This window comes from Ambystoma mexicanum, chromosome 10, assembly GCF_040938575.1.
Source record: "Ambystoma mexicanum isolate Mex_15411 chromosome 10, UKY_AmexF1_1, whole genome shotgun sequence".
Taxonomy (NCBI): domain Eukaryota; kingdom Metazoa; phylum Chordata; class Amphibia; order Caudata; family Ambystomatidae; genus Ambystoma; species Ambystoma mexicanum.
In genome coordinates this window covers 1,459,048,271-1,459,066,114 of record NC_090932.1, presented here as the reverse complement: position 1 = coordinate 1,459,066,114, position 17,844 = coordinate 1,459,048,271, and the positions used below count along the sequence as shown (strand labels likewise).

General features: G+C 44.2%; 1 protein-coding gene across 2 annotated transcripts in view; it reads left to right on the top strand.

Annotated features, from left to right (window-relative positions):
- Nucleotides 1-17,844, top strand: part of CUX2 (cut like homeobox 2) — a 1,287,506-nt gene that overhangs the window by 1,260,502 nt on the left and 9,160 nt on the right. For both annotated transcript variants that reach the window (XM_069619531.1, XM_069619530.1), the window contains 2 exons: nt 3,343-3,531; nt 13,842-14,115. In XM_069619531.1, the coding sequence (XP_069475632.1) occupies nt 3,343-3,531; nt 13,842-14,115 (463 nt within the window). The remainder of the gene's footprint in view (nt 1-3,342; nt 3,532-13,841; nt 14,116-17,844) is intronic.

Here is a 17,844-nt window from a genome sequence, read left to right as displayed (position 1 = left end):
TGCTAGAAAATATTTGGGCCCTGGCTGAGTAAGCCCTGCTCATTGGAATCTCCTGTCCTCAGGGGTGTTGCTAGGTCGGGAAAGGATCAGGGGCTAAGCTAATGTCAGGACTGGTGGGACTCGGGGCTAGCTAGCATTTTGGTTGTGGCACTGAGTTTCTATCCGGGGCTACAACCAAAAGACCTGCTGCTATAGCCCCATTAGCCCTCCCCTAGCAGCGACCTCTGCCTGTCCTGCAGCCTGTAGCTCCTATGAGTCATGGAGATGGTGACTAAAGACCGCCAGTACACGAGTCACAAGCGTGAGTAACTCGATCTGTTTGAAGAACTGAACATCCAAAAAGATTCCTACCTCTAAAGTGGCATCCAAAGAATGTACCTTCACTTTTCTCAAAAGGATCACAAAGTTATAACTGTAGGCGGGACGATCTTTTCAGCCTGTCAGATGCCCGTTGCCAGCATGAATTGCTTCTAATGCTTCTTACGCCATTATTGTGCAGGTCCTGAAATCGCCACATTAGGGTTTCAGCAGGATTTGTCCATGCTTGTTACATCTCTAAGCACCGCAGAGCCAGGCCATACAGTGGCTGGGTACGTGGGCTTTACTGCATGCTAAAGCCCACATTCCACGCTGGCCACTGGCTTCTGCTCTCTAGCCGCATGTGTCTTCTCGACGCACCGGTGGCCTGCACCGCCACCCATATGCCCCCCCACGTGCTTCCCTTAGCTCCCCACACCGTAGCACCCATCTACCCCACACCCGCCACCAACCAGCCCCAACTTACCTTGCAGTCACTTCCATTGTCGCTCATCGGTCGCTTCTAAACCCAGGCACAAAGAACAAGAACTCTATCTCTGTGTCCATGTCTACCTTGGCTTTCAGTCTTTCATGGAAATTCAGAGCACACTTAGTGCAAATCCAAATTCCCCTAAAACAGCTACTAGCACCATACTCGCTTGCTGGGGCCGCTAATAACTCTATGTGGCTCAGGTGGGGTGGTGGCATTACAAGCTGGTAACGGCACAGAGGTCACATGACGTATTGCTTCATTGCCATGAAACAGGTTTGAAGAGTTGGAAATCAGACATCTCGGGGCCAACAACTTTGTGCGCGTGCACAGCACGCTTCAGCTTAAGGCCAGTGTTCGTGGTCTTAATGTTGCCCTGTTCCATCATTGGCAATGGAAAGTAACCCATGTGGCCAACTCCCAGCCCACGCTGCCGATGTCAGATGAATTGCACGTGTTAAATTTAATGGGGAATTCACTGCCTTCGTTTCTCACAATCGGTCAAGATGCTGACAGTCACCATTGACGTGGGATTGGAGCCAGATCACATCCTGGTTCTGGTGGGAAGAGAGAAAACTTCAGAAATGTGGATCAGATATTCGGGGCATGGGAGAGCACGGATTCAAATCCTAGAGGCGGGCACCAGAGAACTGTGGCAGAAGGATACACACACATGGACTGGGGAACAGCGTTTGGCCATGGCAAATCAGTAGGAACAAGGATTAGAGGGGAAAGAGAAAAGAGAATCAGCACATGCTGCATTGAGGTCCCCACCTGAGACTATAGGTAGACAGAGTTACTCTAAGTCACAGGGGTGTATGCCACCAGTAAAATTGCAGGATATTGCAGAAATAATTTGCTGCAGTATGATCATGTTCAAACTTGAAAGTGTTGTTTAGTTAATCATTGCAGTGACATTGCCTGGCACTCCCTTAGCAAACCAGTGCTTCTATGTCATCTTTGGGCTTCCTGAAGGTCGCACATAAAAAAGACCCATTTATCTCAGTCGATTTTGTGTGGCCCTCAGAAAGCAGAAAAGGGACATGACCGAGGCTTTTTTTTTATTCAGGAGGTTGTACCCTCCAAGCCCCGTCCCCCTTTTCTCCTTGCCGCCCATCCAGCCACCCACCACATACACACAGGTTTTTTTTTTTTTTTTTTTTTTTCTCTCTCTCTCTCTCTCTCTCTCTCTCTCACCTGTCCAATTCTACAAATAATATTGTCCTGGTCAAATCATGTTGCTATGTTTGGTATATGGGGTAGGTTCCCTGGGGCTTGTCTGTCTAGAAAACCACAAAAATAACTGAAAGATGCGTTGCATAAATGAAAGTAATGTCAATATTGATAGATATGTAGATTAGAGTATGGTATTGAGTTTATATTCTCTGGAATTTGGGGGTGCTGCATTGGGGGCTTGGGCACTACACCATGGACCACTAAATTGTACTTGCCCACAAGGCCAAAAGTTGCAAGTCATCCTATAAATGCAGACCATCAGAAAAAAACACAATATGGGTTTTGAAAAAACAAATAAATACATTTCCATTCCTGCTTGAGTCGTGTTAATGCATATGGGACAGATGCGGGACACACCACTTCTGCCTCATGCAGAAGAATCAGCAGATGGGCCAGCAATGACCCTTCTGAGCACTGTTCATCTGCATGCACACGGTGGGGAGAATCAGAGCATCCTGCCCTTATTTGTGACACCTCCATGCATGCTTTGGCTGCAAGAAAACATACAGCACCTTATATGTTTGCAAGCTATGGGTAAATAATGTTGCTGCCACCTTTTTGGTGGAAGTAAATCTATGGGTGATTTTTAGGTGGTGTTCAAGCCCCTAATTGCAATGCTTTGATCTTAGACAGTATTTGCAAAATATTGCACGAAGGAAATAGCTTGGAAATCATGAGTATGGATGATAAAAACTGCCAGTATCTGAAATATTGTCTTTTAAAAAAAAAATACTGCCATCATCAAAATGAGCTCCTACGTTTCTTAACAAGATGGGCCCGGCAGCGGAGGAGTTGAATGTCAAGTGGTTTGTAAAAGTCTTCCAAGGTCATCCCGACAAGAAGGGTATTTCCTAGAGGTTACACATATGCGAAAGTTCGCCGTCCTGGAGAACTAGTGTTAGCAGGAAATAACTTTTCAATGTCCTTCAAACTACTCCACACACGGGAATGCACGTGACTGTCTGCTAACACCAGCGTGAATAATCTACAGAGGGGCACATGTTTGATAATTTTCTGCTAACTCTGTATTGTATTTATGTTGCAAATGTATTTTTCCTATAAATTAAAATGAAAAATGATAAACAAGTGAAAACAACAGTAATTGAAATCTGGATAGTTTTAAATTTGTATAAATCGACGAACGGCAGCCAAATGGATACCATTAACAAAAACATGTGCACGTCCATTAATGTCACACATAAGTAAATATATGGTTGATTTGCACATAAGAACAGAACAAGGGCATTTATTTGGCGTAACTCAGTGTTGACCTTCTTCGCCATGCTTCTCAATTCCATTGCAATTCTATTTTTTTAAAGGTCAGAGGTTGTTTGGAGAGAGCATCCTGGGTCTGACGCAAGGGTCGGTGTCAGACCTCCTATCCAGGCCTAAACCCTGGCATAAGCTGAGCCTGAAAGGCAGGGAACCCTTCGTCCGCATGCAGATCTGGCTGAACGACCCCCACAATGTGGACAAGCTCCGAGACATGAAGAAGATAGAGAAGAAAGGTGGGCTCTTTCTAGTGTTGTTTTCTCGGTACTTTCGCAATGGCAGGATGTCACCTCCACAGACAGCTAATTTGTCCCACCACTGATGAGGTGATCGCCCACTGCAACATGGCTGCTGCGATGCGCAGGGTGTTTGGCTGTGGCTACAATGGCACCTCCTTGTTATTCCAGATGCTATGTAGCTCTGCAAGACCCCTGCACATGCCCTCAAGATCCAGATGGTTTGTGCTTCGGAAATGTCTATCGGGATGGCTGTCCGCTCAATGCTGGTGGTAACCAGATATGAGGTGCATTTGGCCTTGTCCCTGTCATGTGCATACTTTTAATTTTTTTTTGGTCATTTATTATGCGCCTATACACGTGTGTCTAAAGGCGCAACAAGGCAAGGGCGGGGGCGATCCTACTAGGCTTTGTACATTCGGATCTTGCAAGTGCAGGTTATTTCTAACGCGCATAATCCCGAGATCGGTTTCAAGTGCGGATCCGGGATTCGAACCTGGGTTGCTCAGTGTGGTCTTGCTTCCAAGACCCGCGCGTTGCCACAGAGCTATCCTCCCTTCACTGCTGTAGAATATTTGCGTTACAGTGTCCCCAGTATTAATGGCCAAGGTGGTCTTCACTGCACTGTGGATCTCTCTTTCTTTTGCCAACATAGGGGATGATGCAGCAATGCTTTCCAAAAGTGCCTATCCGGTGCTGCATTCTCTTTTGTCCATCAGCAATGTATCAGTGCTACTCTGGCATGTGTAAGAGGCCCTAGATTTGCGCTGCACTGCACTAGTCGTTTTGAGCACATCCCTCTTGCTAATGAATGTTAAGTGCTTGAGCAGTGCTAATCTTTGGGGAATTTCTTGGTCACTGGTGAGTTCATTACACAAAGAGTTTAATAGAGCGCTGAATAGCCGCATGGGCGTTATTATGTGGTAGTTATAGTTGTAGACATGAGCTGAGCCACCTTGTCAAATTGGCTGCTTTAGAAAATCAAATCTGGATTTCTGGAAGATAATACTAATACTTAGGAGTGTGTGTGGGAGAAATGCTTGAGTTGGAATGGATAATTTGTCGACTTGGTTATCATTTGGAAGGTTCAGGTGCATTGCGGTGACTATATCCCAGGTTCCCATCTCTGCAGCTTTATTTTGTGTGTGAACTAGGCAGAATGTTTTATGGTATCGTTGACTTTAGGGACACCCACCTAGAACCTGGGTGGCTGACCCCCCTGTACTACAGGGGTTGCGGGGTTTCCCTGCTGCCCAAGTGGGTGCACCTGCACTATGCACCGTCCTCTCTCTCCTTCACGTATCCTGTCAGACAGAAGGATAACTTGCAACCCTTGATATGCACGTGCAACCTGGACTCTTAAGGTTCATGGGCCTGATTGCAATGCGCCAGCATTGGAAAGTGGTTTACCCAACACTGCATTAGTACATTCGGTCCTGGGCAAAACAGAACTCATCGTCATGAAGCATTAAACTGCAGCGAGAATACTACAGAATCGCAAGCCTATGGTCTTCAGACCCTTTGGGCGCAACATTCGAATATAGCAGCGCATACTAGCTTTTTTAGGTGTGTCGAAAGAGAGGGTTTAAGCATGTGGCCGGTGCACACAGAATAATGCCTGGTTAAAACAGATGAAGTCCCTTCCTGCAGCAGCTCCACCGTTTCCTTTATTTTCTGCTTAGTTGATGTTTTAAAACCTCTTTGAAATTGCACTGGTGGTACCCAGGACCCACGCGTGAAGTTGAAAAAGCCTGATGCTGGGGCCGCTACAGGTTCATGGACCGGGGAACAGAGTCACACGAGGTGCATGTGTGAAAGAACAGAACATATGCTTATATAAAAAGCAATCATCCTGGGCTATGGTGTCGCCAGAACACCAATGTAAAGGATGTTTACCATCCAAAGCATTTTTAAAAATGGAGGCATTTGGCGACCTGCAGTCTTGAGTAACTCCACCCGAACATGTTTGCCATAAGCACCTCATACCAATGATTTCTAAAAGGAAAGTTTAAGCCTGGGCGGGCCGTGCTCAGTGTCACGAGTCATGTGGTGGCCAGGGTATGGAGCCCACTTCTGCCTGATAGTTTTAGTGTTCCTTGAGCATTGAGCATACTCTTCAATCTTCCCCTCGCTCCGCACCTGCCTTAGAGAGGCGTACAAATCAATCTGAAAGTGTCTCTGTATTGGTAACAGCTCAGAGAGGGCCCATTGCAGTGTCTAACGCGTGTCCCTGCTCATTGCATAGCTAGCACCGAGACAGGATCCAGGGATAAGATCGAAGTAAAATGATCCATAACCAAAAGATTGCAATAAAAGAAACCAGAAACAAAAAGATTGCAGGGAGTACTGGCATGGAACCGAATCCATGGGCGCCTCGTTGATAATGTAGTCCAGTTCACAATCTAATACATGGGAAGGGAGTGTACCGAGAGGCTATTGGAGGAGGTGCAGATACTTCGAAAATGTGTGCTTTAGATGTTTTTGTTATAAACCTTTGTCTTTCAGATCTTTAAGTTTTTTGAGGTTTTTGTTGCAATCTTTTGTCTTGTGGATTTTTTTGTGTAGGTCTAAAGGGAAAGACTCACAGAGGCTCATTCGCAGTGCTTTAAAAAATGTACAGGAAAGAGAGAGAAATAAATGACAAGTCTTGGTGAAGTGCCCCACCTTGGAACATTCATTATTGTAAAAAAGACGAGAAGGTCACCATCATCTCTTGTGGAGGCAGCATTGCAGACCAGTGAAACACATTTTCTATAAAGAAGGGCAGGCCATGTTCTGGTCTGCAGGGTCAGTGGGCAGGTGGGCATAAGAGAAATGCAATAAAGTAATGAATCACCTTTGGTTGGAAATGGGCTAAAACCTCAACGCTTAGACAGGAGCACAGCCACCTTGTCAAATTTGCTCCTTTAGAAAATCAAATCTACAATTCTGGAGGATAATACTAATACATGTGTGATGCTGGAAATGCCTTATGGAGGGAGAGGGCCTCCTAGTCATTATCCTACCACTTCTCTGTGTGTGTTTTCTCCGTTTTCTGCCACTGAGGTCCAACTGGACCTCTGGCAGTGAGCTCTTCATGTTTTACTTTTGATGAAAAACACCCATGGGATACCCTCAGGGCACCCATGGGTGGGGGTACACCCTTGCACCCCATATGTCTGTTTTTGGGCACCTGTGATGTGTTGCCCATAGATCAGGGTACGGGCTGGTGGCAGCTACATGCTCATTTGGCAGTATCCTCCATCAATAGGTTCCTACACAAAGGGAAGATAGCCACTGTGGCCTCTTGGTTTCTATTGCCTTTACCTTGTTTCCTAAAGACCTGGGAAGCCCTGTCTCTGTTCCCTTCCTTCTGAGTGGCTGTTGGGTGGAAATGCCATATATGGATCTGTGGTTGCCTCCTGTCAGTCTGACTAGAGCCTTCCCAGAGGCTGTGTGTTGTGGGTACACCATAGGGGTGGGACCTGTATGAACAGTCTGAAGTGAGCTCACATTCTGCGTTGTGGGTGTCTCATTTCTGTGTGTGTGACACAATGAACGAGACAGCCCTGACTGAAACTGACTTCAATGCAGTGTAGTGTAGTGTTCAGAAAGGCTGGGTACTTACCTCAATCCACATTCTTTGTTATGGATGTCTGGGTGGAGTGAATGGCCTGAATGCCTGTGATCCTGATTGGCTGCCTGCCTGCATGAATACCCTTATGCGTGATTGGCTGACTGAGCCTGGCTCAGCCAGAGTGAATGGGGAACAGATGTGTATATCTGTGGGCCTCTCACTTACCAATTTGTTCAGAAGCTAAAGTCGAATCTGAAGCAAGAAGACGCTGTTCCTTGAAGTGCAGCTAGAGGAGAAATCTGCTGCTGCTTTTTCTTCAATGTAATCCAAAAGCTGCTGTGTTCTTCCAAGGACTGATCCAGAGAGGACCTGCGAAGGAGGGACCATCGCACAAACTGCTGCACTTCATCCAAAGTGCCCTGGAAGCCAGTCCTGTGTGCCTGCCATATGGAGAAGGGGTCTTCATGAGTCCTGAAGAGCAGTACCCAGACATCTCGAGTCGAAGAAGTCCATTGGTGTTGCCCAGGGTCCAGAGGTGCGTTTCGTGACTGCTGGAAGCTGTTGCTTTCTACCACCCAGAAGAGGGGGTACCCTGGCATAGTGCTGCTGAACACCAAGAGCTGCGAAAGTTCCAAACTGCCTAAGAACATTTCAAAGGAAATCTGTGCCATCCTCACCGACCACTTGTTCCTGCCAGAGAGAGTCCAAATTCGCTGAGTGCAGAGGAAGGTATGTCCGTTGGTTTCCCACCACCGGAAGTTAACAAAGATGCCCCGAAGGTCGAGGCTTGGTGAGGGTCCGAGGTCCACTCCAGTGGTCAAGTCGAGGTCACAAGAAGTCATCCACCCATCCGTGCTGTGGCTTCAGTACTGAAGAATCGAAAGTTTAACAACCGCGTAAATCTGAAACACGACACCAAAAGTGACCTATGCACCTGTCACCAACAGAAGTCATTGAAGAGTCCCAGGGGCCTAACTCATGTACAGAGCCCACAGCAAGTTTAATCCTCACAGGACTTCTATAGTCAGGGAAATTGTCGACCAAAGGAGAGGACAGCGAAAAGCAAAATTGCTGCACCTCAGAAAAACTTTGGTTACATTTTTCTTCTTGGACCCAGCATCCCAGTGGCTCTTTCTTTTACTGGGGGGGTCCTTCCTCAGAGGGAATTGTTAAGGGAAACCGAGAAACTCTGCCACTTGGCCTGCCAAGGCACCAAAGGTACTGTGACGAGGAAGACTATCTTCGAGCCTCAGGAGCAGTGTTCCCTCTAAGCTGTGCGCATGTGCGCTTGCCCAGCTTCCTTCTGGGTGCCGCTCAGAAGATTTTTAGCAGCGCACAGAGACAATTCTCCCCTATTAAAATTTTTTTAATAAGGCACAAGTCACAGCAATTACTTGAAATGTTCTTTCTCTTAAAATAAGCAACTAGTCTTGATATTGCATTAGACTACTATGCAAGAGTAACTGTAAACACCCAACTAATATGAAAAACTGGTTCCATGAACAGAGGAATCTAACCAAGATATTCCTGCACATATTAACCTGATAATGTTCCCTCCCCACCCATGACTCCTAAACATGATTCTACCCCACTTTTGCCTTATGACTCTAACTTCTGGCCCAGAACACATTAAGATGGTACCGGACAACCTTGACTCTTCCTCTCTTGGCTCTGCGAAAGATTAGCAGATGTGTACCTACATGCACTTGTTTTATGTTTGTTGTAATATGAATATTATGAATAACATTCACATGTCAGAATTTCTGTTACTCATTGTGCCTTACAAAAAGCCTCACCCACACAATACACTCGAACTACCTGCTCAAATATCAGATACTGACTGTAAGTAAGCAGGCTACCTGGATGTGAAACCTTATCCCATTCTTCCTCTTCTTTGTACATATGTCACGCAAGTGTTTTGAAGCGCCCCCCTTGCAAGTTAACACATTATAAAACTCAAATATGAATTTGCCCTGTAAGGATTTTGAGAAGACAAATGTGATGCTCAGTGTCGCCTACTGTTGCATTGCTAACATTACCCTATACGTGGAGAGCAACATTTCAATATAATTTACTTATGGGTATGGACTATGCCTTGGATTGCTCATCCATAGTATCAGGGCACTGGATATTCAGACAGGAGAATGCTTTTCACACAATCTGACTTGTTTCCAAGTGTTCAGAGTTCCTTTGGGAAAAGACCTTCAAACATTTTATGGTAACTCACTGCTATACAAAAACGGTTTCACTGAGCACTGTGTAATCCTACACAATGATATAAGGGTGGAGTATGTTGAAAACAATATTGTATGCGCTGTAAAAGAATTGCGTACATGCAGAGTCATGACATTCTTAAAATGCACATGATATGTTGACGCATTAAATATGCAAAGTATTGTGGGTCTGCAAATATCCCAGTGAGTGTTTACTGCTACAATCCCTCACTTTTTACAGTGCTCTACCAACTAGTATTGGAGGCTAGGCAGGGGCCGGGGATGGCTATGGGTGGAAGAGCACAGGTCATCACTCCTTGCGGGTGATGACAAAGCAGCACATTTCAAAAACCAAATAAGACGTTTCAGCGGTACACTGAAGGAAATGTGTTGCTTGTTTGCTAAAGGATAGGAAATTGTAGTACCTGTCTAGACAAAAGCTCCTTCTTTTTCTATGATCAGCTGCTGAGGGCTTTTCAATATAACAATGTGCTCTGTGTGTATCGTCTCTAGCATCTCCCTGCATCTTATTTAACTGATAAAGAATTACAGAAGAGGGATCCATAGTTGTAGAAGAAGGCGCTCAATCAGTTGTATCGCTGATGAATTGATGCTATTAACTTAAAAGGCATACGTATGTAACTTTCTTCAGCAGGGCTCCATAATAAACCTCAGTACGGCACTTATTTAATTTTATCTAGGCTGTGGTGCGGAATGATGGGCAAAGCTATAGGGCCTCATTAGGACCCTGGCGGTAAGGGGTTTGCGCCAGCGTTAGCTGCGCCGACCCCTTACGCCAACTACGAGTTCCCAGAGCGCCATGGTCACTTTTCCGCCCGCTTTTTGCGGGCGTAAAAATCCATGGCGCTATGGGACCTCGGTGTTAATTACGCCACCGTAGTGTACGGTGGCGTAATTAACACCTTCCCCACTCCCATTGAGCCCTATGGGGCCGAAATGGGAATGGGGAAGGGTAAATGGGTCAATGGGGACTTACCGCCCCGCCGACCTCGGAATGGGGCGGTAAGTCCGCCATCCGCCATGGCGTAAAGGGACTTTGCGCCATGGCGGAAAAGTCCGCCGATGGCGGAAAAAATCCGCCAGGGTCGTAATGAGGGCCATAGACTTTATTATGTGCCCTGTCATTTAACTTCCTATGTCAAGGGTATAAGCAGAGCTCTAATCAGATTTTGCTCCCTACTTGGAATCAAACGATTTTTCAGGTAGTAAAAAAGTAATTAGTTCTGCCAATAGTGATACTTTCTGCTTATTAAAAGATATTCTCCCCCTTAAAATTCCTGTTGAGATCAGGCATTAATATTATTAGAGTTCCTTCCTATGAGACTGCTCTACTGGTCACTAATTCGAAAAAAGATCAGTGGAGCTTTGTGGGTTGAAGCAACAACATTTTCATGGTTTCTCGTTTTTGTTGGGCACATTTTCATTTTTTTATGGAGTAAAAATGGATGGTGTATATGTCTCTTAGCTGTAAGGCTGGTTTTATCACTACCCACAGGACACTTAATGTGGATAGTAAGCAGAGGCACAGGATTTTTTTTATCATATTCTGAGGTGTAGTTATTCTGATGCAATAATCATCCTTACACACATTATTAGAAGCATGTTCTCCTGGCACTTGAATTACTTCATTTAAGTGGCTCTTGAACTCCTATCAGTATGTTTTTTGACACATTGCTTTTAATTGCCATTAATTCATTAGCAAATGTATTCTGCCAGAATTTCTTGACAGCCACATCAGTTTATGATATTTGTGTTTTGTAGTACATACTAGTGATTTTCCAGTGGCATAAAACATTTGCAAGGTACTGTGGCAGATGTTGAAGACTTGGACTTGTTGATGAGTTTTCTGTTTAATCACATATGACACATTTTATTTTAGCCTATGTGTTTGGAAAAAGTGTTGTAAGATTTGTCAAGAAATGCAGTGGCTGGGAAGAGGAAATTCCTTTCCAAACTCTCTTCTGCGACGGTAGCTCACTAAATATGCATGGTCACAAAGTGGCTTACCTCATTAGTCAGTTGCGCACATGGAAAATAATGTGTGCACAACAGGAAACCAGTTCCGCCTATAGAAAAAAATATTTAGAGGGAACATTGCTCAGGAGTCCTCCAGGACTCCTGGATTTGTCTTGGATCCTATTATTCTGTGGTCTCTAAGGTACATTGGGGTCATAGAACCTTTTAAAAGAAAGCAACAGGTTACTAAACATTATTGGACTGGGGTGTAAAAGAGAGGATAAGCTACTCCCTAACGTTTCCCTTACATGTTGCCCAGGTGGGGGGGATCTTCACACAGAATTGTATGACTAGTCTAAAGAAAGCATTCTGCCACTGTTCACAACTAACCTGCCTTTCTTCCCTATTCTATGCTGATACACCTCACTTAAGAATTCACATGCCTATTTAAAACGGTGTGCAGTTAATGCAGGTAATGCTGAATTTATGTATTGTGTGGTACCACATAGAGTGTATATATTTGCAATGCTTTGAATAAATATTTCCAAGTATAAAGTGTTAGTATTTAAATTTATATCTATATTACTGAATCATATTTTATATAAAGAAACTGTGTTATCACCTAACATAGTGTGTGGACATTCCTTTGTGGGGGCTTTGGGGATTCATTGCGCTTAAGAACCAGCCTGCATCAACTCCTGAAAGCTTAAGCCTGGCTGCTCATCCATTGCTACCAAATGGTGAGCCTTGGCTGGGGTGTTCTGCCCTCTATATGGTAGGGTACAGAAGTACAGATACCCCCTCCAGACTTTACAACCTATGAATGTGGACGGGAGAATTGCTTGAGTTGGTATTGAAAATCTGTCGACTTGGAGTTATCTTTTGGAATGTTTCCAGTGTATTTTGGTGACTACATTCCAAGTTCCCAAAGCCCTAGCTTCATTTTATTTTGTTCTCTTTTCTTCTTTCTAACATTTTCTCCTCTTTCCTAATGTTAATTAGAAACAACCTGAAATGTGTAAGGAAGTCATTGCTGAGAGACCTTTAATTGAATACTGTGTTTCCAAGAGGATTAGAGGATATTTTTTTAAGTTATTTGTCTCGTTTGATGCATTTTCTAGGTGTTCCGGGAAACAGTCCACACAGATTTGTTCAAAAACAAACTAAAAGCTACCTCCTCACCTCTTAGTTACCCTCTTAACCTACCTCTCATCTGCCTGCTAGATAACCTTTTTCCCTCGCCACTAACCTCCCTCTGTCCGTCCCTTCCTCCGTCTCCACTCTAGCACTTCGCTCACCATGGTCACATCCCGAGCACAGCTGGTCGTACCGCCTACTTGCACTGAAAAATGTCCAATGTTCCCTGTCCTTAATCTATGTTTGTCTACTTGTGTATTGTCCCATTTACTCCCCTCCACAAGTTGGTCAGAATGCCCCTCCAACTCGCCCCGTTTTAAGAAAGGCACTGCTTCCCATCAAATCTGATTTCTTATCTATTGTATGTTATTTTTGTGATCAAAAGAGCATTGTTCCTCCTCTATATAAATAAATCAATGTGTGTGGAATGTTGGCACATATTCTGAAAATGGGAACCTTTAAAAACGTTCCTATGCACTTTCCTGTTCAATGTGCATATTGAGAATACACTAGAACATGCATATTGAAACATTTTGTAAGACTTTAAACCTCTGCTAAGAATGTATGTTAATTGCGGGTCACGTAAAAAATAATTGTAGAGTATACAGAAATACCTTTGTGGTGACCTAGCTCTGCGAGTGAAGTGCTCACTTTTGAGACCTGTGTGCAACCTGCAGACAAAGGTTTGAATGTTTACTGACTCCGCCTTTCATCTATCTGAGGTCTACAAACTGAATACTATGAGTTGGTTAGAATAATAATACTTATTATTATGACCCTTGGAAGCAGGACCTAACTGACATGAAACACTATATGCAAAGGGCTTAAGTGTCCTAGGGTCATCCAGACGTGGACCCTTTGCTCACTGTGCTCAGAGAGGCACAGCTCCACCTCATTGATGATGCCCAACAAGGCTGAAACACGTGTATGGGGTTGCTGTAGGTACTCTTGTTCAGAAGGGAATTGCCATAGCATTTCGGTGCTGGACTCCCCATGTCAGCGGGACAACGACTGATATGCAAATGGATATTTGCCATCTGTGAATGGTACATTGAGCTAAAATGTGGCTGCAGACTCTAGAGTGGGTACCATCCCATAGAACAGGCCATTTTTACCGTGTTCGTTCTCATAAAGGTGCACCCATGACTAATTTTTGAATGTTTACTGACTCAGCCTTTCATCCATCTGAGGGCTACAAACTGAATACTATGAGCTGGTTAGAATAATAATACTCATTATTATGGCCCTTACAAGCAGGACCTATCTGACATGCAAACGATATATATGCATATATTCAGTAATATAGTGAGCACCTTTAGGCAATTTGATGTGTTTTAAGTTTGCATGTCTACAGTTTGGTAAGCAGTGTAGGTTGACATGACACCAACTCTTCATCATACTCAAGACTTTCTCTGTGCCTTCCACAGCATATCTGAAGCGGCGCTACGGGCTGATAAGTCCTGGATCTGGCAGTGAATCCCCTAATACCCGCTCGGAGTCTGCCAGCCCGAGTCTCCAAGCCCACGACTTCACCCTCCTGCATATGAAGAAGCCGCGGGTGGTGCTTGCCCTGGAAGAGAAAGAGGCTTTGAAGAAAGCTTACCAGCTAGAACCCTACCCATCTCAGCAGACCATCGAACTGTTATCGTTCCAGCTTAACCTTAAGACAAACACAGTCATCAACTGGTTCCATAATTACAGGTATGGTATCAAACCTTTTGCAAAGGATTACTATCGTTTGAGGACTGACCCTGAGGCTCAAACCTCAATTGAGCAGGTATTTCTGTACTGAAGGCTGAAATGAAGGCTCGGGCCTGTATAACAGTAGCGCAGTACTGTGAGGTCTGTTCGTTGGTATGTGTGTCCAGTAGAATTAGTCCTTGGTCACTGCAACATGCAAGTGTAACTTGTGTGTTCGCAAACATTTCTAAGAAACCATTGAACTTTTATGAATTCATGCAAAGTTACGCTTTTGTGTGCTTGTAGATGTTTTCCATTCACGCACACCCTTGGCATCCTTACAACTCCCAAACACACTCTAGGGAATTGCTTCTTTTCTGTTTATACTAGTGGCTTAAGACTGCGCACGGTTAGACAGACTTAATGTTAGGCAGACGTTAGTGAAACGTCTAGCTTGTGGAGGGGGTTTCATACAGCTAAAGAGGTGAGCATTGGTATGGCTTCATCTTGTCAATGTGACATTGTGATGCATAAGGCTGCTAAGTGCAAGGGTTACATGTGATTTCATTGAATCCCAAAACAACTAATGAAATTTCAACGTATACAAAACAACTAATACCAAAATAACACATTTCTTTTTCGTAGTTTTTTACTAATACTTCCCCCAGCCCCAAAATCACCATTCCTACTCCCAACCAAATTTCTAGTTTTTTCCCAAATTAGTTATTTTCATTTTCGTTGATTTTTTATTTGTTGTAATTTCATTAGGTATTTTATAGTCGCTATAATCACTGCATACCAAGTGCAAGGTAATCTCTCTCTCTCTGTAATGTAAGGAGGTAGGAGATTTAGAGGTAAGTTGGTTAGTTGTTGAGAAGAGGGATGTTGGGTTTAGTAAGGACTTTTGTTATGGTGTTTTAGAACTAAACTATTAAAGTTCGAGTATGCTTTTGATCCATAAGTGGGTGCTTTGTCATGTTGTTCTCACTCCATAGTCCTGCAAAGTTGCTGTAAATCCGATTTGCATTGTAAGGCAAGTGCAGGGGAAGACCGACCGCACTGAGCCCAGGAACTCAAGTTTGATCATGGTCTTGTGCCTTGGTATTATGCATGTGTTGATGACACTATGCCCAAAAAAGTCCTGTCTATGTTGGCTAACGTTTTTCCAGGTTTGTCATTCTTGTCCATTGCAGGAGGTCATTTTTGATCAATTTCTGTGATTCGCATCTGTCTTGTAAGGGGTCAAGGAGTGTTGTCTTGGGTGGTGGAGGGGAATTTGTCAGATTGTTGCCAGATTAGATAGCCCTAGAATGGCTGTTGGTTGAAGTTGGTCTGGTATGCTCATATTTGGTCTAGTCTTTGAAGGTGCCATTCTAGTATGTTGGATGTGGTCTAGTGTATAGCCATGTTTTGCAGAATGTTCTAAAGATTTGGGGATAGTCCTCTGCATGCAGACACCTAGGGATTGAGTTCCAGAGCTTGGTAGGCATATATGAAAAAAGGAACCACTGTGACATTGGCAGATGAGGCTTGGAGATTTTGGGAAGGAGGGGCAAGCCCAGAGACACCCTTGTTGTAGATAAGAGTCATGAAATACATAATTGAGAAAGGAGGCTTGCTGAGGAGCAGGAAGTGTCTTTAACATAATGGGTTTTAAGAATATCCCTCATTAATATTCATGAGAAGAAATCTGCATACATTTAGAATCATTGTATGCAAATGTATCTCGTGAATATTAATATGGGGTGTCCTGAAAATCCAGCATGTTTCCGCTTCTCATGGCCTGGAGTTGGACAACCCTAGACATTTGATTCCTCATCACCCGATACCTCTCTTATGTGTGGCATGTTCCTTAGCTAGCTGCAAAGGGGCTTCAAATGTGTGTCACAGAAGATGTGTGACACTTTTTAGGTGTGTCTATTCCAGCTTGTAGACGTTACAAAAGACTATAGTATCTGACATAGGGTGCCCAAACCAGCTGCCTTTTCTATGGTGCCAACCTAGCATTTGTGTGACTGTGCCCCAGTCCGGTACCTGGCATTACTCTGTTAGACACACACAAACCTGCACCAGCTCCAATACCCTGTCAGGTTCCAGCTTCCGATCCCACGGAGGCTGTAGAAGAACCTCACTAACCCCACTAACCACTGCGAAGTTATCTGCTCCACAAGTCTTAAGTTCCAATAGCTGAGCCGACAACGGGGGAGAAAAGGGTAGTGGAAAAAATTAAAAATAACAAAACACTGCTTGTGGCTCTCTCTCACCGTTCACCAGTCCAGTGCTGTAGACCTACAAACTAAATGCAAGAGGTTAACTTCTTACCTCCTTAGCTAGCCTTTCTTTTCTAGCTAGTACAGTCCCCTCCTGATTACCTGTCTGCCTCCTCTATGAGCTCGAAGGCACCACTGAATCCTCTCACTGATCTTTACTGTAAAGATTGATGGTACAGTACACTATTGATTCACTCGAATGAAGGATTCAGTAAGGGGAATTCTATGGATGTCTCTCGTGTGTATTATTCTTTCTCTTTCTAGAGTAAACTTTGGTCTTTTCCTGTACTATCTTCGTCTGTTCCTCTGTTTACATCTTTTGCCTTTTTCTGTATTATATTTGTGTTTCCCAGTGTTAATTTCTCTTGTCTTTGTATTATCTTTGTCTTTTCCTGTGTTAACATCGTGTGTCTTTTCTATTTATAATCTAGAGCTTCTGAGGTCTTATCCTCTACAGAGTTCCTCTTTCTATCTTTTGTGCAGTGCACAGCCGTACTCTCAATAGCTTATCTTCCTCGCTACCTGCTGCCGGGCTCCACTTCAGTTTTCGCTTCACTGTGCTGCCATGCTCCTGTAGATCCCTTTTATATATTGCAACCTGAAGTCTCTCACCACAAACTGGTGCTCGGCTTATTCTGGTTTGCTCGGCGTCACTGTGCCATCACACGCTCAAAGGTCCCTTCTTCTAATCCTCCGAGCCGCAGTTAACTTCCCCTTGCCGCCCACATTCTCGGAATCGTGCTGCTGATGCACAGTATTCCTGCGCTTCTGAAATCTGTGTAACCAACGCTGCTGCTATTCCTTAGCCTTGCACTTAAGGTGGCTGCCTATTATATATTTACAAGTTACAGCAACTATTTACATAAACTTGTCTTCTTTATCTGAAAAGCTGTACTCTGTGGAAACTTTTAAAACGAAATCCACTTAGCTTAATCTTGCTCAAACTAACCTTCAGCCAATCAGTGTAAAGGAAAATTCCCATCTTGGAATGGGATGACTCCAGTGTCCTGGTGCAACCTCCGTTAAGGAAGCATCGTTTTTTTCCATGAGCAGACCCACACACTCCCATTAACTTGTCCCTAACCTCCAATTGGCAAAAATCCCACAAATGTGTGTATCACCTTCCCCTTCTTTGTGTATCTTCCCCACAGGACACTGCATACCCTCAAACAGACATACAATTAGGCACAAACACATCCCAAAACACACACATACAATATAGACCCACTATTGTAGCGCAGTACATCTGTTGCTCTCCCTCCTACACGTGCTCCTTTGATCAATGCAAAGACCACATCAGCAGACACACAGCTCTTTTCTCCCTTTTCTCTGTGCAAAGTGACATCAACCAGGAATGAAGAAGATCAGAGATGTTTTTATAGTAGGGCAGAGGGTGCCCAGGCCTCCATTCTGAGATGGTCCCCAACCTGGCTGCGTAATGCAAATAAGTTAGCACAAATCTTTTATAAAACACAGATAA